A 25,660-nucleotide genomic window follows, 5' to 3' on the forward strand; every position below is an offset into this window, starting at 1 on the left:
AGAGCGGTTTATGTTTTTTGAGCTTATTATTATTGCACTGAACCTGCACTTTTCCTAGAGGAAGGGAATAAGAAAAAGAAGCGAACATGCACATGAGAAATCAAGAACAAAGAAAACTAAGGACAGGCATCCAAATTCAAAAGAGGAAGAAAGAAAGAAATCATTTAGCCTTGGAGGTGCACCGTCTGGATATGTAGCTTCCATTTGATGGATGAAAATGTAGCTGACAATTCAAGTGACACAAGAACCTAACTGATCCAAGAACCCCGACTTTCCAGCGAGCTCTTACACCTCCTTTCAAATCGAAGCGTACCTCATCCTCTTTTAGGTATGCATCAACATCATCCATTTGCTCGGGATTCAATGGTATAGGATCCGAGGTGTATTCATAATTAAAATCAACAGAACTGTTCTTTCTTACTTCATAGGGGGCCGCAGTTGACAGCACTGCTATTCTAATGCCATCATAGAATAGTTCAAGATTGAAATTTGAGAAGCTAGCATGAGCCTTCATGTTGTCATTCTGGGACCTTACCACGATGTTTATTTGCGTCACAAGTATCCCTGCTCCGTCATAGCTGAAATGAAGGAGATGAGCGTCGACAACGCTGATGACCGGAACTCTTGGGTGGATTACCAAGTAGCCAACAAAGACGATGATGCCGGCTATGATTACTGCAGTTGTAAGGAGGGCACATAAGATGGCAGCGCACCACCATAGAAAATGGGTTCGGGGAGGGGGCTGATATATTAATTTCTGGACCATAATTGGTGGCAAATAACAATTGGCACTCTAGGAGTGACAACATTCGGTTTTTGGTGTTTTGTGGCAATTCTTATGGTTATGAAGGAAGATGAATTCCTAATGAAGTAGAGAAAAGACTTCGAGATTAGCAGCAAGGTAAAGAATTTTAAGATGGGAGGGTTCTTAGCTCTAATTGGTGGGGGAGGTTAGGTATCTTCTTTACCTAGTTTTAAAGCATTTGTGTCCATGATATGTCCTTCTAACTGTTATTATTGCACTCGTATAGTGTTGTACCCTCTCTTCTCTATTAAGGAATCGTAGGGCTAGGTTATCCTGGGCCTGCATCCAATTTATTCCAAACTTGCTTTGCATTACTTCAATTCAAAATAAATAATGTATTAATGGAAACATAATAAGCTTAGTTGCGCTATGTGAAGTAATTATACAGACCCAAAGCTACCAATTTTGGAGAGGGAGCTTTGTTTAGCAATTTATAACATGTTGATCAATATTTAATGAAAATCTATGGTTGATTCTTTATTCATCATGCTGCTTGTCAATGAAAAAAGGAAAAAGAAAAAAGAGAGACAGGTATCATTCTCACAAATTAAATCTAATAATTATATTAATAATGAAATATCAATTTATCTATATGAAAAATATTATTTGTTTTATTTCAAGATAGTTAGAAATTTATGCATTTAACTCTCTTCTTGATTTTTCTAAATCTAGATTATAATACTATGTATTAATTATATTCAAGTCCTCGATACTTAATTAGTAATTCCAATTTAATTTCTTACCAATAATTATTAATGTGTGTGAACTATTAGGTTCTTAATATGTTAATCCAAATATAAATTATAATCCTAAATAAAACAAAATTAACTAAATTAAATTGATTGATTTATATTCAAAAATCAAATGCAACTTCAACAATATGTCATGATCGTTCAAATATTAGAAAAATTAAATGTTATTTGGCGTAATCTTTTAGTGTCCAATTTCTTAGTGTAACTACTATTCCTTTATCAAGAATATTTTGATCTAGATATTTGAATGTAGAGTGTGCCTACGATATCAAATCATTTTTGTTCTAAAAACATATTTGTTGATTCTTTCAATAAAATTTGAGATTATTTTCAAATCTCATTCCATATTACGAAAGAATTTCTCAATTAATATTATTCGAGAACACATGGACTATTTTTCTTAATTCAACTAGAGTGGTGAATCATCTCTTGATTATTCTAATACCTTCATATAGTTTATGTTACATCTAAAATTTATCCAATTGTTAACTTTGATCAAATCAACGTATATTCATGATCAAAACATAACACATTTGATATAAAATAACTTGATGGTCTCAAGTATAAGCTACATAATTGTCATTCTATAAATATGAATAATATCTTCATATGGAATCCTAATATGAGTCAATTTAGTGTACTTAACATTTAACAAGCATCCACGTGTTAGTTTTGAATATCTCTTCGTATCTCAATTGATGAGAACAATTGCTTTCTTTCATTAAAAAAATAATAATGTAACAACCTCAATAACTCTAATTAATAACTAGTCTTACTAGAACATTGACCATGAATATTTAGAAATAATGGTTTGATGTAATAGAAATCTTTTTAACTATAACCACTTTATAATTTTCTTTGCAAATTTTTTTTTATCATAAGAACATTATCCTTACTTTAGACTCATTGATTATGAAAAATTCTATTATAAATAACAATAAATATGAATAAAATCAATGCCATGATAACCACCTAATTGGCTATAAGATATATACATTAACAAAAGATCACCTACCTTTCCTTTTGTATCGAGTGTCATAACCTAATTTTGGACCTTTAAAAGTTTTTAATAATAATATATATGTATTTTATTTTTTAAAATTCAAAAAATAAAAAATAAAAAATCTAAAAATATTCTTGGGAGACGAGGAGATAGACCTTTAAGCTACAATAAAACAAAATGCCAGAAGAATAGCCAGATTGGGATATTTTGACAGGATGAGATGAACAAAGAAAGAAAATTAAGGTTGAAATCCAAACTTGACCAAAATTGAAATAATTAATTAAGTTTAAGGACTTAATTAAACTTCTAATGGATTTTATATATTTAATTAAGAACTCAATTGAAGAAAAATCAAGTTTGAAGGCTCAATTTAGGTCAATTCACAAAGATTAGAGACACAATTGAAACTTTAAAAGATAAAATTGATAAAATCAGGGGTTTAATTACAAGATGTTTGAAGTTTAAAGGCAAAGGAGGAGCCAAATTTAAAAAACATTCAAGAATAAGGATCCTTCTACAAAAGACACATAATATGGGTTGTACCAAACTTTTCCAAGGACTAAATTGAAGATAATCAAAATTTAAGTCTTAATTGGGGATTAAATAAAACAAAATGGAAAACAAAGGGTACTCTGTCAGAGAAGCTAGACTTAGGGGATCTCAAAGGGGCTTAATTGTATAAAACTAGTTAGTTTTGTCTTAATTATGAATGATTAGTACTTAAAAGTGCATTTTTTATTAAGGTTTTATGTCATCATTTTGCACTTGAAGTATCAATAACTTCTTAACTAAAATATATTTTATAATAATATATCTAATAATATAAGATACCTTTAATTTATGGTAAATATTCATTTTAAATGCAGGCTTATCACATAAATAAAAGGATTGATTGATGAATTTAAGAACTGGAATTGAAAGGACAAAGAGATGGCCACACTTAGAAAAGAGATGTCGGTGCAATCTAAACCGGAACACTATTTGGTAATTGGATCATATCTGGAGCTGAAGATCTCAGATTTAGGTCTACTTTATATGGATGAAAAGGTAAGATATAGACCTACAACTTTCATATGAAGTACAAGACTTAAAAAGGCCATTTTCAAGTCCAAATTATAGCAACAATAAAGAAGTCTGAATCTGTCTTCCAGCCCGAGCACTATTCAGTGTTTGGCCCATATCTAGAGTTCTAGAAGTCCAAATGACCTGATGTTTTTACACAAGAAAGCTGAGACAATTTCCTACAACTTTCATGTTTTCAAGTGGCTCCAATTTTGACGTTATCAATGACGTTTTGGGTAGACAAGAAAAGATAAGGATTATCACCAAGTCAAGAGTTAGTCACCCACTCATCAATTAGTTATCAAATCAATAGTTTCCAATTTTGGCCTATAAAAGGAGGCATTTGCCATGCATTTAGGCATCTTGGTTTTCAGATCAAGATCATGCTCTTGCTTTCTCTTTTTGTATTTTTTGTAATGTTTATGCTTTGCTTTCATTAATATCAAGTTTATGCCTTTCATTTCCTTTCATTTACTTAGTTAACTTTTATCTTATTTATGTTCTTATTTTGTTTATTTATTTTTCTTTCTTTCATTATGTTTAGTTAAGTTTATTATGTCAAGGTGAAAATGTTACACTAATAGTGTAATGCTTGACCGCTTTTTATGATCGGCTTGTTTTAACTCGCAAGTGCACGAGTGTGCGATGTAGCAATTAACTCGGTAAGATCGAGGTCATATCCACAGAGAGCTAGATCTGGAAATTAAGCTAAGTAACAAAAAAAAAAAAACTCAAGAGAAATTAAATTAACAATAACTTGGTTGAAAATAATTGATAGATTTGTTTTCAAGATAAAAAAAAATGTAAATAGATTTTAAATGACAAGAAAAGTAAGTCTTGGTCCAAATCAATTTTAATGGTGATGTATTGGTGATTTCTTCAACATATATAAGATAACTCAACCTAATCTCAACGATGGTGATATTAGAGCGGAAGATATTACAATGAAGATTAGAAAGATGAAGATTGATTATTGCTTAAGAATGAACTAGTACTTTCATATTAAGTAAGACATTGAATCAAGCAATCTCTATACCAAAACTAAAGTTTGTGCATAAAAATTCAAGATTATAACATTACCTAAATGATTTCTAAAATTTCTTTACAATAATAAATCATTCATGAAGAAAATAAGAAGATAAACATTAAGATTCATTCATATCCTAAAGAACTCACCTCAATCACCATTATCCTTGATTTGGATCCAAGAAAGAGTTTAGCCAACCATGATTATATATAAGAACACTTCAATAAACATGAAAGAACTTGAATCCAACTGAAAAAATAAGTTTTACAAACTAAAGAACCGAAATCTATAAAGAAGAACACAATACAATTTCAGAAAAAATTCGGACACAAATCTGACTCTAACTTTGGACAGCAATTCGACCCTCTTAGAAGCTTTTTTTGGAGAAGTCTATTAGAGACATATTTATAGAAAATTCTGTCACCTTTCCAGATCATTAAAGAACAGCTCATTTGGACACCTGAGTCAAAAGTTATGGGCAAAACACCGAAAGGTGTTCTGAAAAATCAAATCAAGACAGCTTTACAACTCCTTTGGTGCACGTTTTTCTTCCTCATTTATGAGGTGTCTCCTTCTTCTTTTTGACCCAAAATAATGTTAAAATATCCCCTCCAGCTTTCCATCCATGTGCTTGCCTTCTTGGATCAATGGATTACCCAAAATAAATCAATTGTTATTTGTTGTGTGGACATGTAAGATCATGGATTGTGTTTGGGTTGATTTGAAGGTTGATTTGGGGTTGATTTAGGGCTGATTTGGGGCTGATTTTTGGGCTGAATTTGAGCATCAAATAAGTATACAAATGTACTTATTATTTGGGCTAAGATTGACATTGAAACCTTGAGTGTTTAATGGTTGAAGTTTGCACACAACATAAGGCAAGTTTGGGCTTGAAATAAATCATATGATATTCTTTTCTAGAATTGGAATAGAATTGATTTTTGGGACAAATTTGGAGCACTTATTTGAACCAAGATTTGCTTCAATCTTCAACTAAATGTCTCTTCAATTCTTTGTTCTGAATTCCGACGTTGAATTTTCTGAATTAATTCATTTAAGCTCCAAAAACCTATCGAAACATTAAAACAAACTTCATTACTAAAAAAACACATCAATTATTATAAAAACAACCAAATAAAAACAATAAATACATATGTAAAACAAGAGACTTAATGACACTTTTGATGCACAATCACACCCCCCAACTTAGATTTTGCTAGTCCTCAAGCAAAACAAAACATAAAACCTTTAAAATAAAAATAATAATAATAACAACCATAATTAGGCTCGATTCATCACACTTGAAGGACCTATCATGCAAACATTGGTATCTTTAACTTAGTGTACACAATAGCAAATAAAGAAAAATAAACATACTCACATTCTCTAAATCAAACATCCATACAAAATTTCCAAATTCAGTCATATTTATCGTGCAACCAACATAATTGATTCATACGAAAACTCAACTTGTAATCTTCCATTCTCACCAACACAAACAAGGTAGCAAACTAGAGAAATATCTATATATTTTTTTTCTTTCTTTTTTCTTTCTTTCTTTTTTTTTTTTTTTTGAAGATATGATTTATTTTTTTGTCTTTAAGTAGTCACTTCCCTTTTGACGCGAATACAAACATTTGTGATGAATGCACCCGGTTACTCACAAAGTCACAAACTTAAAGTGCTTTGCATACTCATATTTTAAGCTGCCGTTTGACGTAAAGATAAACATTTGTGATGAATACCCCTAGTTACTGAGCAACTCAAAACATTGGAGTAGATAGAACTTTGTACACATTTATTTATTTATTCGTGTAATAATTATTACTCTATTTACTTAAACCTTGTTTAGGACTGGATCAAAAGGGATAATCACAAGTAAAGCATCATACTCATCTTTCATGCATAATCACACAACTCACACAACTTTTACAAGGAAAGATGTATTTCAGTAATCTTAAAAAAAAGTATGCTATATCTTGCTTTATAAGATATTATCTATCCCAAATTAAAGTATGCAATGTTCAACATAATATTGAATCCAAAAATGTAATGATGATCCTAAACAAGTCTCATTCACATACGAATGCAAGTTTTTTTTTTTTTTTTTTTTTTTTTAACAAGCATGGTTATCTCAAGCATTCAACATAATGAAATATCTAAAATTAAGTTTTACATTATCCTCAATGTAAAAGAGAAAGAGAAGAAAAGTATAAAGATTAGAAAATTGTTACTCCCCTTCTGTTTTCAAGGATGAATGTCTGATTGAATTGGGCATGAGCTGACTTCTTGCTTGATTTTTTTTTTTTTAACCTGCATATCACAACTAAAAGAAAACATTGATTTTTTTATTTTTATTTTTTTTGATTTTTTTTTTTTTGAAAATAAAGAACCTCACACCCCCCAACTTAAAATAATGCATTGTCCCGAATGCATGAACACGAAAATATAAGAGATGGAAGAAAGAAGAAAAAATAATAAAAATGAAAAATAAAAATAAAAATAAAAACTCATTACTTCTAATACTACAATGGTATTGGATCTTGAAGATCCAATGTCTCAACTTCAGCCACAACATTTTCAAGATAAGGTTTCAATCGATGACCATTTACTTTGAAAATATTTCCATTCTTGGGATTTTCTACCTCAAATGCACCATGCTCAGAGATGGATTTAATCACAAATGGACCAGTCCATTTTGTCCTCAACTTCCCAGGAAAGAGATGTAATCGTGAATTATACAAGAGAACCTTTTGACCAACATGAAAGGATTTTCTAAGAATATGTTTATCATGCAAAGTTTTCATCTTATGTTTTGAAATTTTTGCATTTTCAAATGCATCATTTCTTAACTCCTCTAATTCATCCAATTGAAGCTTTCTATTTTTGCCAACCTCGTTTTCATTGTCATTGAATTGCCGAATGGCCCAATATGCACGGTGCTCAATCTCAACAGGGAGATGACAAGGCTTTCCATAAACTAGCCTATAAGGAGACATTCCTAAAGAGGTCTTATAAGCAGTGCGATATGCCCACAAAGCATCAACTAGTCGTAGGGACCAATCTTTACGGTTTGGATTGACTGTTTTCTCTAAAATGTTCTTGATCTCCCTATTTGCCAACTCAGCTTGGCCACTAGTCTGTGGGTGATAGGGGGTACTGACCTTGTGAATTACACCATATTTTCTCATTAAAATCCCAACGGGCTTGTTACAAAAATGTTTTCCCCCATCACTAATCATAGCCCGGGGCATGCCAAAACGAGAGAAAATATTTTCTTTCAAGAATTTGACCACAACTCGATGGTCATTGGTTCGAGATGCAATGGCCTCCACCCATTTAGACACATAATCAACAGCAACAAGGATGAATTGGTAACCAAATGAACTTGGAAAAGGTCCCATGAAATCAATCCCCCAACAATCAAATATTTCCAAAACAAGGATGGGGTTAAGGGGCATCATGTTACGCCTAGTGAGGCTACCTAGTCGTTGGCATCGGTCACATGCAACACAGAAGGCATGAACATCTTTAAACATGGTAGGCCAATAAAAACCACACTGCAAGATTTTGGCAATGGTTTTCTTGGAAGAGAAATGCCCACCACAGGCTAATGCATGACAAAAATTAATGACCCTTGGAATTTCATGATCAGGGATGCACCGCCTAATAATTTGGTCAGGACAATATTTAAATAGGTAGGGGTCATCCCAAAAAAAGGTGCGCACATTGCGCAAGAATTTTTGTTTGTCAAGTTTAGACCAATGAGAAGGAATCTGACTTGTGGCTAGGTAATTTGCTATGTCAGCATACCATGGAGAACCAATGTAAGAGACAGTACCTGCACAAAATAAATTTTCATCAGCAAAGAGTTCATTTATTGGAGATTCATCAATTATGGTCTTATAGCTTGAAAGACGAGACAAATGATCAGCTACTACATTCTCTACTCCCTTTTTATCTCGAATTTCAATGTTAAACTCTTGGAGTAGGAGGATCCATCGAATCAAACGTGGTTTGGCATCTTGTTTTGTGAGCAAATATTTCAATGCTGCATGATCAGTGAAAACAATAACAAGAGATCCAACCAAATAAGACCTAAACTTGTCTAATGCAAAGACCACAGCTAAGAGTTCTTTTTCAGTTGTAGTGTAATTCAATTGAGCATCATTCAAAGTCTTGCTAGCATAATATATGACATGAGGTTTCTTGTCTTTTCTTTGCCCTAAAACAGCCCCAACCGCAAAATCACTAGCATCACACATCAGTTCAAATGGTAAAGACCAATCAGGAGCTTGCATGATTGGTGCAGTTGTCAACAACCCTTTAAGCTTTTCAAAAGCTTCTTGACATTTTGATGTCCAATCAAATGGGACATCTTGTGACAACAAGTTACACAATGGTTTAGCAATGGTACTAAAAGAATGAATGAATCTTCGATAAAAACCAGCATGTCCTAAAAAAGATCTCACATCTTTCACAGTCTTAGGGGTAGTTAATTTTTGAATGACTTCCACTTTTGACTTATCTACCTCTATCCCTTTTGAAGAGACAATGTGACCTAAAACAATGCCATGTGTCACCATAAAATGACACTTCTCCCAATTGAGTACAAGATTACTCTCTTCACACCTTTCAAGAACTTTTTCTAGATTCATTAGACACAACTCATAAGAATCCCCATAAACTGAAAAATCATCCATGAAAACTTCCAAAAAATTTTCCACCATGTCACTAAAGATACTCATCATACACCTTTGAAAAGTGGCTGGTGCATTACACAAACCAAAAGGCATTCTTCTATAAGCATAGGTACCAAAAGGACAAGTGAAAGTGGTTTTTTCTTGGTCTTCTAAAGAAATCTCAATTTGGTTGTAACCTGAGTATCCATCTAGAAAACAATAGAAAGCTCTTCCAGCTACTCTTTCAAGCACTTGGTCTAAAAATGGAAGCGGAAAATGGTCCTTCCTAGTCACCATGTTCAATTTACGATAATCAATGCACATACGCCATCCAGTTTGGATTCTAGTTGGTACCAGCTCATTATTTTCATTCTTCACTACCGTGACTCCAGATTTTTTAGGGACAACTTGGGTTGGACTAACCCATTTTGAGTTTGCAATAGGGTAAATGATACCTGCATCAAGTAGCTTAAGCACTTCACCTCTCACTACTTCCTTCATGTTTGGGTTCAATCGTCTTTGCATTTGTCTCACAGATTTAGCCTCTTCTTCAAGATAGATTCTATGTGTACATAAAAGAGGGCTAATTCCTTTCAAGTCAGTAATTTTCCACCCAATTGCTTTCTTGTGTTTTCTCACCACTCTCAAAAGTTTGTGTTCTTGCTCTATGCTAAGTTTTGATGAGATCACAATAGGATATGATTCATCTTCCCCTAGAAATGCATACTTAAGATCACTCGGTAAAGGCTTCCTTTCTAGTTTATCAGGTTGGACAAGAGGTTCCTCAACTTTCGCTTGGGGTGAAATCAAAGGCTCAAATGATGGGGTCCATTGACCTATTGACATAATAGGCATTGGATCTAGATAAGTCTCGAGTTCTCTTACCTCCTCATCAACACATTCCAAAGAACAAAATCTTTCATCATGAATTAAAGTTCTCTCCAATGGATCCTTGATCCACACTCTCTCAAAGTGTTCTTGACAAACTGTTTGGATGAAATCTACCTCTCTAATGTCCTCATGTTCCCCGATTTGTTTGGAGACATTGAATATGTTCATCTCCACAGTCATATTCCCAAAAGACAACTTCATCACCCCATTCCTACAGTTAATTAAGGCATTGGATGTAGCTAGGAAAGGTCTCCCTAAGATGACTGGGATGGGGGCATTAGAACCTTGAATTGGTGCGGTGTCTAACACTACAAAATCAACAGGAAAGTAGAATTTATCTACTTGGACCAACACATCCTCAACGATACCCCTAGGAATCTTGATTGACCTATCAGCTAATTGAAGGGTGATTCGAGTAGGCTTGATTTCTCCTAAACCTAATTGTTCGTAAACAGTGTAGGGTATTAAATTCACACTTGCTCCTAAATCCAACAAAGCTTGATCTATCTTATGACTTCCAATAATGCATGAAATGGTAGGACAACCAGGATCTTTGTATTTGGGAGGGGTCTTAAACTGGATGATGGCACTAGCATGTTCAGTTAGAAAGGCTCTTTCTTTCACATTCAATCTCCTTTTGACTGTGCATAAATCCTTAAGAAACTTTGCATAAGATGGAACTTGTTTAATTGCATCAAGGAGTGGAATATTAACTTTCACTTGTTTGAACAATTCATAGATTTCCGAGTTCATAAGATCTTGTTTAGGTTTTCCTAACCTTTGTGGAAATGGTGCTCTAGGAACAAATTCTAAATCACTCATTTTGACTCCAATTTTTCTTGAATCATCTCCTTTCTCACTCATCTCTTTCTCATTTATCTCACCTTCTTTGTCACTCAAATTCTCATTTGTCACTTGTGTTTTGATTCCCTCTTCACTTTCCCTAGATTTCTCCTCTACAATACCTTTAGGAATCCTAAAACCTACACCTTTGTCAACAATCTTTCCACTTCTAAGGGTAGTGATGGCTTGGACTTGTTCATGGTTTGAAGGTTCACTAGGTGAGGATTCACTCATGTGTACCTGACCTCTAGGATTGGGCATTGGTTGAGCTGGGATTTTTCCCTTCTCTTGAATGCTTAGTGATTGAGTCAACTTAGTTAGTTGACTTCGAATGTCATCTAAGGTCCTATTGGTCTGGTCTTGGAATTTGTAAACTTGGTTGTTGATTCCTCCTTGTGTTTGCATGAATTGTTGAAGAGTATCCTCTAAGGATCTCTTATGAGGTGGTTGGTATGTGTTATGTGTGGGAGCATGAAATGGTTGGGGTGGAGGTTGAAATGTTTGAGGTATTGAAGAGCCCTCATTTCTCCATCCAAAATTTGGGTGGTTCCTCCATCCAGGATTGTAGGTCTCAGAGTAGGGATTGCCTACTTGGTTTGGAAATGGCTTTCTAACATTACTTGAATCAGAAGTTTGGCCATATAACACTTCCTTGAAGGCTGGAATGGTAGGACACTCAGTTGTCCTATGCCCTTTGCTCTCACAAACAACACAACTTTCCTCTTGTTGTTCACTTATAACATGCACTTTTTTAATCTCAAGAGACTCTACTTTCCTAGCCAATGAGGCTAATCTAGCATTGAGGTCATCAGTCTCTTTCAATTGAAACTTCCCACTTGAATGAGAAATGGTGTTTCTAGACTCAACATGAACTGGGAGAGAAGTCTCCCATTGCTTTGTGTTTTCAGCCAATTGATCAAAAAAATCAAAGGCCTCACTTGGTTCTTTGTCATAAAACTCACCATTACACATGGTTGACACTAGCTTTTTAAAATCTGCGGTAAGAGAGTCATAAAAGAAACTCACTAACCTCCACATCTCAAAACCATGGTGAGGGCATGCATTTAACAAGTCTTTAAACCTTTCCCAAGCTTGGTGAAATGACTCATTTGGACTACAAGAAAAATTCATCATTTGACGTTGTAAGGCTGCTGTCCTATGAGTGGGGAAGTATTTTTTCAAAAATTCAGCTTGCATTTCTCTCCATGTACCTATAGACCTAGGACGCAAGGAGTTTAGCCAAAGCTTGGCTTTATCCTTTAGAGAGAATGGGAACAATTTAAGCCGAATGGTTTCCTCGGTGCATGTTCTATCAATAAAAGTATTACATACCTCTTCAAAGTCTTTAATGTGTATGTATGGATTTTCAGAATCCATACCATGAAATGTGGGAAGAAGTTGAATCATGCCCGGTTTCAAATTGAAAGCTTGTTGGTTAAGAGGTAAGATAATACACGAAGGTGTACTTTGTCTAGCCGGGTGAAGATACTCTCTAAGAGTTCGAAAATTAGGTTGATCATTGAATTGTGGAGGTCCATTACCTTGAACACTCCCTTCACCCTCTACATCTTCAACATTAGCCATGATAAAATAATAATAATAATAATAATATAACAATTATATGAATATGAAAGGAAAGGAAAGAAAAAAAATGCAAATAAAAGTAATAGCTCAAAAATAAAATACAACAAATTAAGAAATTCACTCTCCAACTAATAAGCACTATTAACAACAATAAACATTAAAAGATAATTATAAGAAGCTTGAATAAAAAGGCGGTAATACCGGCCAAGCACTTCAAACAATAAATATAAGAAAAATAATCATAACAAAACAACAAAATAAACTGAAATAAACAAGAGGCGGTAATACCGACCAAGCACTTTAGACAATAAATATAAGAAAAATAACAATAATAAACATTAAAAGATAATTATAAGAAGCTTGAATAAAAAGGCGGTAATACCGGCCAAGCACTTTAGACAATAAATATAAGAAAAATAACAATAATAAACATTAAAAGATAATTATAAGAAGCTTGAATAAAAAGGCGGTAATACCGGCCAAGCACTTTAGACAATAAATATAAGAAAAATAACAACAATAAACATTAAAAGATAATTATAACAAGCATGAATAAAAAAGGCGGTAATACCGGCCAAGCACTTTAGACAATAAATAAAAACAATATCAACCAAATAAAATGAAATAAACAAGAAAAATATTAGCAACTAATAAGAATAGAAAATAAAAGAAAAATGGTTGAACCAACCAAAATCCAACAATTAATAGTCCAATATCCAAAACGTTAAGGTCAAATTTTTTTTAGGCGGTAAAACCAGCCACTTGATTTGTTTTTTAATTTTTTTTTTGAGGCGGTAAAACCAGCCAATTAAATTTTTTTTATACGATTTTTTTTTAGTTTTCCAATAATCAAATCTAAATTTGTTACCTTTGCTTGCTAGCTCCCCGGCAACGGCGCCAAAATTGCTTGACCGCTTTTTATGATCGGCTTGTTTTAACTCGCAAGTGCACGAGTGTGCGATGTAGCAATTAACTCGGTAAGATCGAGGTCATATCCACAGAGAGCTAGATCTGGAAATTAAGCTAAGTAACAAAAAAAACTCAAGAGAAATTAAATTAACAATAACTTGGTTGAAAATAATTGATGGATTTGCTTTTAAAGATAAAAAAAAATGTAAATAGATTTTAAATGACAAGAAAAAGTAAGTCTTGGTCCAAATCAATTTTAATGGTGATGTATTGGTGATTTCTTCAACATATATAAGATAACTCAACCTAATCTCAACGATGGTGATATTAGATCAGAAGATATTACAATGAAGATTAGAAAGATGAAGATTGATTATTGCTTAAGAATGAACAAGTACTTTCATATTAAGTAAGACATTGAATCAAGCAATCTCTATACCAAAACTAAAGTTTGTGCATAAAAATTCAAGGTTATAACATTACCTAAATGATTTCTAAAATTTCTTTACAATAATAAATCATTCATGAAGAAAATAAGAAGATAAACATTAAGATTCATTCATATCCTAAAGAACTCACCTCAATCACCATTATCCTTGATTTGGATCCAAGAAAGAGTTTAGCCAACCATGATTATATATAAGAACACTTCAATAAACATGAAAGAACTTGAATCCAACTGAAAAAATAAGTTTTACAAACTAAAGAACCGAAATCTATAAAGAAGAACACAATACAATTTCAGAAAAAATTCGGACACAAATCTGACTCTAACTTTGGACAGCAATTCGACCCTCTTAGAAGCTTTTTTTGGAGAAGTCTATTAGATACATATTTATAGGCAATTCTGTCACCTTTCCAGATCATTAAAGAACAGCTCATTTGGACACCTGAGTCAAACGTTATGGGCAAAACACCGAAAGGTGTTCTGAAAAATCAAATCAAGACAGCTTTACAACTACTTTGGTGCACGTTTTTCTTCCTCATTTATGAGGTGTCTCCTTCTTCTTTTTGACCCAAAATAATGTTAAAATATCCCCTCCAGCTTTCCATCCATGTGCTTGCCTTCTTGGATTAATGGATTGCCCAAAATAAATCAATTGTTATTTGTTGTGTGGACATGTAAGATCATGGATTGTGTTTGGGTTGATTTGAAGGTTGATTTGGGGTTGATTTAGAGCTAATTTGGGGCTGATTTTGGGCTGAATTTGAGCATCAAATAAGTATACAAATGTACTTATTATTTGGGCTAAGATTGACATTGAAACCTTGAGTGTTTAATGGTTGAAGTTTGCACACAACATAAGGCAAGTTTGGGCTTGAAATAAATCATATGATATTCTTTTCTAGAATTGGAATAGAATTGATTTTTGGGACAAATTTGGAGCACTTATTTGAACCAAGATTTGCTTCAATCTTCAACTAAATGTCTCTTCAATTCTTTGTTCTGAATTCCGATGTTGAATTTTGTGAATTAATTCATTTAAGCTCCAAAAACCTATCGAAACATTAAAACAAACTTCATTACTAAAAAACACATCAATTATTATAAAAACAATAAATACATATGTAAAATAAGAGACTTAATGACACTTTTGATACACAATCAATGAGCAAGAGGCAAGTTGAGTTTGTGAAAGGTGATGTCATTGGCTATATTGTCCCCCGAACATCTTCAGAATGACAAGTGATTGAAAATGCTTGCTAAGAAAGTTGGTCCAAGAATGACGATGAATTGTCAATTCTATTGTTATAAATTTTGTCATTTTGCATTTTCTTTTGGGATCACATCTTATTCTTTAACGAAACATATCTTTTATTTGTTTCTTTGTTTTTCTAAAGTCAAGAGATGTTTAGCATTTCATTTTTGACAAAATATTTTAATCAAACTCCAAAATGCAATTAAGGCTAATCAACCTAGAAAGATTAAAAGTATTTTGATTTCAAAAATGACTTGATGCTTGTTAAAATGATATGGGGTGACCAAACAAATTGTGAACTCACACATGAAACTGAATCACCCACCATATAGCTAAGTTTTAGCAATATGCATAATGATATGTAATGGATTCAGTAGTTATGGACTCGTGAATCAAGGCTTGCAATTCTTGCAAGCACAAATCATTACACTAGACGAGGTCAAAATTTATCAATTCACACTGTCCTTGCTTGAAATGAGAAAATGCCATCTTTGTTTTATCCTTTCACAATACTGGAAATATATAATTTGCAATCCTATTTTGAGCCTGATAGAATATTCTTTTCAAAAGAAACCCTGACGAGGATCACATCCCGTATTGGGGGCAAATAAGAGAAGACAAAAGTGAAAGGGAAGGCTTAGAATAAAAGTTCAACATTTGACAGAGAGCTAAGAGAAAGAAGACCTAGACTGGGGGCATGTCAGAAAAAAAAATTATGAGAAAGGCTATGTGAAAGCCATTGTTAAAAAAAAGGAAAAAAAAAAGAAAATTGCCTACACTTAAAGGCAAGTCAAAGATAAAGAAAGGAGAATGCCTATTAAGTTTAGGAAAGACAAAAGAAGTTTTACAACAAATGTTGAAAGTCGATACCAAAAAAAAAAACCTGGGCTACAAACATGACTTTTGGCATCCATGATAAAACTACTGATGTTATCAGATGATTGAGATTTGTTATTCATCAAAGAAAAAGTTGGATTTGCATTATGACATATTCTGATATTTGAGGTTGATAAGATTATATGTCGTTTTCTCCACAAAGATAACAAGAGAAAGAGAAATGATGAATAATTGATATTGATCCTAGGTTTTTGAAGCCCTCAAACACCTTTTGAGCCTGTAAAATTCTTTTCTTTCATAGCCATAAACCATAGCTTACATTACGTGCTTTTAAAAGCCCTTTTTAATCAAGTAAGCAATTTGAACCAATAAATGGCACTCTCAAAGCTTAAAGAGTTTTTCCATAAGAGTCGTGGCTTCATGGATTAAGTTACTTCTTATTATGCATGCTGATAAAATAAGTGCTAAAAAAAAAAAGGAAACAACCTTTCTTGATAAAGCTTGAGTTCTGACTTTAGCATCTTGTTTTTGAAATTTACAAAAAGGTCACCCATCACAAACTATCAAAAGATATACCCAAGATCAGAGATTAAAATTAACATAAAGAACCATGGAAAAAAGCCATTTTAATATTTCAACGGGTTAATTTCTGCTTTCAAAATACAAGATAATCAAAGAACTACATGTATTGAATGACGTGTGTTGGCTTTTGACCAAAGAAGTGAATTTTAAAAATACTTTTTTTTTTTAAAATGACATCTCTCTGATTTCATTTTTATAATTTGACTTTAAATAGAGATGATCTTTAAAATATGAGAGTTGATTCTCGAACAAGAAAGATTGTCAAACAAAAAGAGCACCGATCAAGTTTGCAAAATCTTGACAGAAATGTCAATACTTCTCGGCACTTCTTAAAAAGTTGAGCAGCTAGGGGCAATATAGTGGACCTGAGAAGGAAAACAAGTAGTATTGAAATCAGCTAGGGGCAAAAAAACACAAAACATAAAACAAAAATAATTAAATGATGAATTAGTGAAATTGACGACAATGGTGTTCAAAGAAAGATAATCAGATGAACGAGCACTGAAGGCAAGTCAATGGCTGGTTAGTAATCTAAGATGTGGGCAACACTAGAAAACCTCTTGATGAGTGCTGGTAGGATTCACACAGCTAATCAAAGAACGATTCTGAAGAGAATCCAGTAGATGAATGATTTGTTAAGCTCCTTTATGATGAATTAAGCAACACCACATTTAGGGGCATTGTCAAGATTAAAAAACAGTGAAACCAATAATCATCAAAGACAACCTAGGATAGGTATTGCATTTACAGTGGAGTGGATGACTAGCACATGAACATGCCAGTACATGAAAAGAGCAAAGAAGGCTTTGGTTAGCAAACAAAGGCACCCTATGATGATGGAACATCAAAGAAGGGGGACTTATATTTCAAATTAGGTAAGGATGCATGCATGTCATCTAACCTCAAAGCATTGCACAAATATTTTTATTCATTATAGGAAAAACCTAAAAAAAAAAGAGTCCAACAAGATTGAAAAAAAGAAAGAAAAAAGAATCATTTAGCTAATAATAAAAGAGAATCATTGTTGTGACCTTGGAATAAAAAGGAAAATAAGAAGAACCCTACCATTAGGAAATTTTCAGAAAAGAAGAAGAAGAAGAAGAAGAAGAAGAAGAAGAAAGAAGCAAGAAGCAAGTTCAAACCTTGCCAACAGGATGAACATGTGTGGGCAGGTCGCCCTTGAAAATAGATCAGTATGAGTGTGTGGGCTGGTCGCCCTTGAAAATAGACCAGGATAAACATGTGTGGGTAGGTCGCCCCTGAAAATAGATCAGGATAAACATGTGTGGGCAGGTCGCCCCTGAAAATAGATTAGTATGAGTATGTGAGTCGGTTGCCCTTGAAAATAGACCACGATGAACATGTATGGGCAGGTCACCCATGAAAATAGACCAGTGTGAGTGTGTGGGTCGGTCTCCCCTGAAAATAGACTAGGATGATCATGTGTGGGCAGGTCGCCCGTGAAAATAGACCATTGTGAGTTTGAGGGCAAGTCACCCATAAAAATAGACTGTGTGAGTTTGTGGGCCAATCACCCCTTGAAAATAGACCAATGTCAATGTGTGGGCAGGTCACTAGTGAAAATAGACCAGTGAGTGTGTGTGGGTAGGTCGCTCATGAAAGCAGACCAATTTTCTTCAAAAAGGGCAGATCGCCCAAGATAATGAAATCATTTTCTTTTTTCTTTTTCTTTTTCTTTACAAGCTTACTATGCAAGACATTGATGATGTTTTGCTTCGTACGCATTGTAAAGAGGGGGCATCTGTTGTTACCTATTTTTGGGTTCCCATAAAAAAAATTGAAAATGAGAAAATACAAAAAATATTCAAAAGAAATCCAAAAAAATAATAGGAGCGAGAAAAGGACTGAAATGCTGAAAAAAAGGACAAAATTGGTTGAGAAAGTTTAAAAATGCAAAATGTTGAAATTTAACAACATACTTTTTATTCATAAGAGCCCTGTTGACAAATAAAATTCAAGTTAAGAAAGAAAAGTTTAAAGTTAGATGTTTATGGACTCAATTAAATTTTATCCAAGGTTTAATTGAATTTATGGAAGGTTTGATTACAAGAAAAAATTGATTTTCAAGTCAATTTAAGCTTTTGTTGGAAGAAATTAAAGTTATAGGTCTAATTATAATTTTGAAGAGTTGATTTGGTCAAATCATAGGCTTAATTGCATAATTATTGAAGTTTGGTGGTCAATTAAAGACTTAATTGAAACAATCCAAAACCAAGGAATAAATCAAAAAAGGCATTAAAATCAAGGGGTCTAATTACAATTTTTTTGAGGGGCTTGATTACAAAATTATAAAAAACATCCCAGGACCAAATCAGAAATATGCATTTTGAATTAGCAAACTGTGCCGTTTCATTAAGAATTGCATGCACTGTTCATGGTCTTCTTCAAAAGGAAAGAAACGGCTAAAAATAAAGAGACAGGGAAGCTTTTTTGCAGAGATAGCGGAGCTGTTTCAGGGGAGCATGTCTCACATGGCCATTACCATATGCATGCCATAACGCATGCATCCTTTGGCTATAAAAGCTGGAAGAAGGACTGAGCAGAGGAAGGGGACAAAAAGGAGAAAGACGAGAATGACAAAAGGAAGAAAAAAAGAGAGAACAAAAGCAGAGGGAGAGGGGAGCATAAGGAAGAGAAAACAGAGGGAGGAAAAGCATAAGAAACTAAAAACAGAAAAGCAAAAGGAAGGGAGAAGGAGAGTCTGCACGGCCAAGCAGAGGACACAACACCACCGCCGTCTTCACCTCTCCATAACCAGGTATGTGCATTTCCCTTCTTAGTCCCTGCAACAGAAATGATGTGTATTTAAAAAAAAACAAAAAGAAAACATGAGGGAGCTAATACATGAAATCACCAGTTGCAACACTTTGTTTTTCTTTTGATTCATTTTCGCATTGCAAGGAAGGTGATGAATAGTGCGAAGCTAATTTAATTACCTTTGTACTGTTCATGCACGCGCAAAATATTACGCATGCACGGGCAGAAGGGGGCTAGCTAGGCTCAGCCCAACATACGCAGGTTAGCTAGGCCCAGCCCGAAAAAAATTTCTTAAAAAAAATTTCTTTTAAAAAAAATGTGATTTTCCACAAATATTTTATTGTATTTTGAAATATTGGTTTGTATTTTTATATTGTAAAACACCTGATTTTTGAAAAAATAAAAAATAAAAATAAAAATAAAATGTTTTGTTTTCATGCATACGACCAAGTCTCTCAAAAATAAAACAATCATATCATATTTTCATACAACAAAGAAAATTTCAAAAAATATGTATTAGCATGCATTTTAGCTTTAATAACCAGTTTATTAAAGTCATGAGATCTAGGCTAATATTTCAAAAATTTTAAAAAAATTATTTTGTTTTCTTTTAATATCTAAGATTACGACCTTATACATAAGACATATTCCGGATATTAAATTATATTGTTGATGTCAAAACAATTAGGTTTTACCCGTTAAGATAAGGGTTTTCTTACCAAGGAGGACTTTTCTTAAACCATATATTGACCAACAATTAGAAAACATGACAAGACCTTAGATTTTATCAAACAATAAAACAATGCAGCCTACATTAGATAGGACGTATTTGGAGTGCTAATACCTTCCCTTTATGCAACCAGACTCTGTACTTGATCTCTAAGACTAGTTAGGGTTCTAGTGACCAAAATACTAGGTGGCGACTCTCATTCCATTTTTCAGCTAATAAAAGACAAGAATTCCTTATCTCCCTACATTTGCCACATTTTCAGATTAAATACTAAATTTTAAAGGTGGATGTTTTCGCCGCGACGCCGTACACGTGCGACACTTTCAAAACTTGCTTTCTTTTTATTGATTTTGTTCTTGCCAGTATATTATCATCATATTTGGGATATTTGGTTGTTGTTTAAGTCATTTTAGTCACTTTCATACCTTTTTGTTTTCAATCATTCCTGGTCCAATGATTAGTACTTAAAAGTGCATTTTTATCATGGTTTTATATCATTATTTTGCACTTGAAGTATCAATAACTCCTTAACTAAAGCATGTTTTATAATAATATATCTAATAATATAAGATACCTTTAATTTATGGTAAATGTTCATTTTAAATGCAGGCCTATCACATAAATGAAAGGATTGATTGATGACTTTAAGAACTTAAATTGCAAGGGCAAAAAGATGACCAAAATTAGAAAAGAGATGTCGGCGCAATCCAAACCGGAACACTGTTTGGTAATTGGGTCATATCTGGACCTATAGATATCAGCTTTAGGTCTACTTTATATGGATGGAAAGGTAAGACACAGGCCTAGAACTTTCATATGGAGCCCAAGATCTAAAAAGGCCATTTTCAAGTCCAAATTATTGCAACAACAAACAAGCCCGAAACTGTCCTCCACCTCGAGGACTGTTCAGTATTTTGGCCATATTTGGAGTTCTAAAAGTCCAAATGAGCTGAATTGTTTACATAAGAAAGCTGAGACAATTGCCTACAACTTTCATGTTTTCAAGTGGCTCCAATTTTGATGTTATCAATGACGTTTTGGACAGACAAGAGAAGATAAGGATTGTCACCAAGTCAAGAGTTGGCCACCCACTCATCAATTAGTCATCAAATCAATAGTTCCCAATTTTGGCCTATAAAAGGAGGCATTTGCCATGCATTTAGGCATCTTGGTGTTCAGATCAAGATCATGCTCTTACTTTCTCTTTGTATTTTTTGTAATGTTTATGCTTTACTTTCATTAATATCAAGTTTATGCCTTTCATTTCCTTTCATTTACTTAGTTAACTCTTATCTTATTTATGTTCTTATTTTGTTTATTTATTTTTCTTTCTTTTATTATGTTTAGCTAAGTTTATTATGTCAAGGTGAAAGGGTTACACTAATGGTGTAAGAATAAGTATACTGTAAACTTATTATGGACTTTAATGTTTGATACTAACATGTTTTATATTTGTTATCTTGTTCACTCTTTAATACTTTGCTTGTTAAATGACTAATCTTGATTTATGTTGTATAACACTTGGTACAACAAATACTTGGCACTCTCATTGCTCATACTGTATGGTATAACCGACACCTAAGCTATGAAAGGAACTTGATTTGTTGTTAACATAAGTTATAATCATGAATGCTTGATGAAATTTACAAGTATTAGCATTAATTGAATAAGATGACTAATGTAATCATGTTAACAATTTATAATTTGATTGGAACCTCCTTTGTGTGTGGTTTCCAATTGAATAATAAGAGTTTATACTATACTTGTTTGACATACCATTAGTGGAACCTCTAACCTTGACATTTGTTATTCTTATTGTTTAATCCTTACATTAATTTTCCATCTCCAAGTTCTCATCATCTTCTTCTTCTTCTCTTTCTTTATTATTATTATTATTATTATTATTGTTATTGTCATTGTTGTTATTATTGTTATTACTATTATTATTGTTGTTGTTGTTATTATTATTGTTGTTGTACTATTGTAGTTTATAATTTGTACAATTAACCTCCCTGTGGTTCGACCCCGGTCTTGCCGAGTTATGATGCGAACCTCGTGATCACATGGTCACGCAACCCACACGCAAAGACGTCAATTCCCGGAAAGCCAAGTAAATCAGGTTTGATAGGAGTGTGACACAAAGATAACTTGTACCTAGGCACCAGCACTATTGAAAACAGAAACCCCCACCCAACGAATATTGATTCGCGAACGAGAAGTATAAGGATGACGCCACGAAGACAATTGTTCTTCGATAAGTTGTTTTCAGTTCTTTAGAGAACCAAGGAAGGGAGATTATCCCACCATCACATAATAAGTGCAGCAAAGAAGTTTTATTAATCTGAAAATTGCATCACCTTTACATGTTTGGGTTATGCCTTTATTTATACTGAATTTGAACTTAAAGAAACCCTAATGGACCTCCCTTAGGTGGACTTATATGTAGCCCACTTACAATTGACCCAAATAAGTAATAATAACCCAAAAACTAAGAAAATACTAAAAATACTAAAAATCCGAAAATACCATCCTAAATAAGCTAGAATCAGATTTCTCACCCTTAAGAAGTCCTAAACAAAATTGGAAAAATCTGATTTGGAAAATTTGTGTTGCTGCCCCCTTTGATGTCCTTGATTAGCTTGGAATTCCTTGTTTAACTTGGACAAATAAGAAAACAAATTTCCTCCTTTGTTGCTGATTTAATTACTTTCCTGCCTAAGTGAGGAAAAGCATTAAATAGTCCTCCCCTCTTTAGGAATAAGATTTGGCCAACTTCCTTACTTAGTTAGGAGAATAAATTGCTGACTCTTTATCCTTGTAGTATTAGAAAAGACAAGCCTACCAAGGCTGGTATTGGGCCGGACACATCAACCCCTTGTTCCACATGAATTGGGCTCTTCTTGGACCTAAACTAAATGAATTAAAGGCTGTCCTTCATGCTCCTTAAATGTTCCAAGCCTCTCTAGGTCCATTTTGTTCCATATATTCTGAACAAGCCCATTCAATGCTTCTTTAAGCTTCTTAGCCCTAGCTCTTGTGATTGGCCCAATTGGCACCTCCAATGGGTTGTTGGCATGATTATGCTTGGTTTTAGGCTGATCCGCATCAAGTTATTTATTACTTCGACACTCCTGCACTTGGGAGAAGACATCAATCTTTTAGTCGTGTCATCTAAACAAAAGTTAGATTGTAATTTTGAGTCTAAATTAGTGTTAATGCGAACCTCTTCAATAGGCGGTCAAGCAACCCACACGCAAAGATATCAACTTTAGAAAAGCAAAGTAAATCAGGTTTTTTTTTTGGTAAGTTGACGTATGTATTAAAAGAAAAGGATACAAAGATTAAAAGGGGCATACCCCAGATTTACAATGAGAACATAAACGTAAAATAACAGATGGCTACAGGCTAGCCACCAAACAGAAAACATAGACCTAACTAGATTTGTTAGGGAAACCAAGACAACCAGCTAAATATCAAAAGAAGAATCTATGTTATTGACCCTCCAAGCTCTTTGGATCCTTTTGTTTTCATCTGTTAGTAGAACGTTCCTCATCAAATCAAGCTTATCACGGATGATACATTTGATTTGATCAAAGACCAAATTATGAGGTCTAGAGATTCCTGCAAAGGTCCTTGCATTCCGTTCTTGCCAGATATGATACACTGTAGCTGCCAAACTGAGTTTACAAGAAAAATTAACGAAACTTTTGCCATGCCAAGTGATAGTGGCCCATCGAATCCATTCATCCCATCTTTTTGTCATTCTTGGAATGTTGCATTTGTCACAAACATCCCACCAGATCGCTTTAGTATAGGAGCATTCAAAGAACAAGTGGTTGTGATCTTCATTGTTGCGGAGACAGAGTGAGCATCTATTGGGACCATGTATACCAAACCGATGAAGTCTATCTTGAGTTGTGAGTTTCTGTTGGACAGTCACCCATAGAAGAAACGAATGTCTTGGAACAGCATTCTTGAACCACACAATGTCATGCCATTCAACCATCGATGATGAAATCTTAGTTGTTCCCAAGCTGCTTTGATCGAGAATCTGTGATTTGGTGAATCCAGCCAAACAATCTCATCCTTTTGCCCTATTATAGGATTAGAATTGGATGGAATAACTTCTACAATGGGGTGCCAGCCAATAGCTTGAGTGGTAGGAATTTTTCATTCTGAGTTATGAATCAGCATATTCACCTTCGCGTTCTTTTCCATACCTGAATCATAGATGAATCTTTCACCGTAAGAATCCGCGAGCGGGCTGTGAGGATGCCAATTGTCAAACCATAGAGAGGTTGTCATGATGTCCTATGATGTACTTCATCTTCGGCCATGCTAAGGATATGAGCTTTAGAATCTTTCTCCAAGCCCAAGAGCAATTCTCTGGCGTCTTGATTGTCCAGAAATTCCTACCTCGCAACAAATTAGATCTGATCCAAGTAGACCGGATTGAGCCATCTGAGTCATTGCACAGGTTCCAAATGTGTTTCAACAAAGCAATCTTGTTCCATTCTGTTATCCTTTTTATTCCTAGCCCCCCCTCCTTTTTTGGAAGACATACCTGATCCCAAGCCACTTTAGCCCTAGTAGTTCTCATATCTGAACCTGACCAAAGAAAGGATCTCATAATTTGCTCTACATTTTTTATGACTTGCCCAGGTAAGAGAAAGAGAGATGCCCAATAGTCCTGGATGGAAAATAAAACTGAATTAATCAGTTGTACTCGTCCTGCATACGAGAGTGTTCTACAAGTCCAATGTCGAACTTTAGAGGTGATTCGATCCACGAGACCCTTACAATAAACAGCCTTTAGTCTGGACGAGATAAGAGGCCCTCCCAAATATTTCATAGGGAGCTCCCCCTCTGCAAACCCAAAAATATGAATAATTTCTTCCCTCTCAGCATTTAACACACCGCTTAAGAAGATATCACTTTTATTTGGATTTGGATACAGACCTGATAGATCTTGAAACTTTGTGAGCACAATTTTGATCATACAAATTGAGTTTACATCTCCTTTGCTAAAAATCATCAAGTCATCAGCAAAACAAAGATGAGAAATGTTGTCCTTCTTGCATCTCCAGTGGAACTTGAAATTTTGGTTGGTTCTCATCTTGCAGAATAGCCCCGAAAGGATTTCCATACATAGGACAAACAAATATGGAGAAAGTGGATCCCCTTGTCTCAGCCCTCTCCCCCCTTGAAAATAACCTGCAAGCTCACCATTGACGTTGATAGAGAATTGACATGATGTAACACAAACCATGATCCAATCAATGATTGTTCTAGGGAATCCCATTTTTCTTAACGTAGCGTCAACGAAATCCCACTGAACCGAGTCATAAGCCTTCATCAGATCTACTTTCATAGCACAACAGGCAGTACCCGTAGATTTATGATAGCCTTTCATTAGTTCCTGAGACAGAAGAATGTTGTCACTGAATCTCTGTCCAGAGATAAAAGCAGTCTGAT

At 34.0% G+C, this 25,660-nt stretch overlaps 2 protein-coding genes across 2 annotated transcripts in view; both read right to left on the bottom strand.

Annotated features, from left to right (window-relative positions):
• Positions 1 to 6: 6 nt before the first annotated feature.
• LOC105116553 (uncharacterized) lies at positions 7 to 985 on the bottom strand. Its single transcript, XM_011013961.1, has one exon. It carries the CDS (start codon positions 764 to 766, stop codon positions 161 to 163), a length of 606 nt encoding a protein of 201 aa, XP_011012263.1. The 5' UTR covers positions 767 to 985; the 3' UTR covers positions 7 to 160.
• Positions 986 to 3,056: 2,071 nt separating this feature from the next.
• LOC105116554 (uncharacterized) overlaps positions 3,057 to 25,660 on the bottom strand; it is a 62,749-nt gene continuing 40,145 nt past the window's right edge. The window contains exons 3-12 of the mRNA XM_011013962.1: positions 12,532 to 12,562; positions 11,837 to 12,060; positions 11,119 to 11,716; positions 10,660 to 11,031; positions 10,243 to 10,485; positions 9,990 to 10,167; positions 9,282 to 9,542; positions 8,661 to 8,711; positions 7,691 to 8,264; positions 3,057 to 3,074 (exon numbers count right to left, since the gene is read on the bottom strand). Coding sequence (XP_011012264.1) covers positions 3,057 to 3,074; positions 7,691 to 8,264; positions 8,661 to 8,711; positions 9,282 to 9,542; positions 9,990 to 10,167; positions 10,243 to 10,485; positions 10,660 to 11,031; positions 11,119 to 11,716; positions 11,837 to 12,060; positions 12,532 to 12,562 — 2,550 coding nt within the window. The remainder of the gene's footprint in view (positions 3,075 to 7,690; positions 8,265 to 8,660; positions 8,712 to 9,281; positions 9,543 to 9,989; positions 10,168 to 10,242; positions 10,486 to 10,659; positions 11,032 to 11,118; positions 11,717 to 11,836; positions 12,061 to 12,531; positions 12,563 to 25,660) is intronic.

Source organism: Populus euphratica, unplaced genomic scaffold, assembly GCF_000495115.2.
Source record: "Populus euphratica unplaced genomic scaffold, PopEup_1.0 scaffold967.1, whole genome shotgun sequence".
Classification (NCBI taxonomy): Eukaryota; Viridiplantae; Streptophyta; class Magnoliopsida; order Malpighiales; family Salicaceae; genus Populus; species Populus euphratica.

Bases quoted from the DNA above. Each gene is read 5' to 3' on its own strand.
- LOC105116553 (XM_011013961.1), bottom strand. From the start codon at position 766: ATGGTCCAGAAATTAATATATCAGCCCCCTCCCCGAACCCATTTTCTA.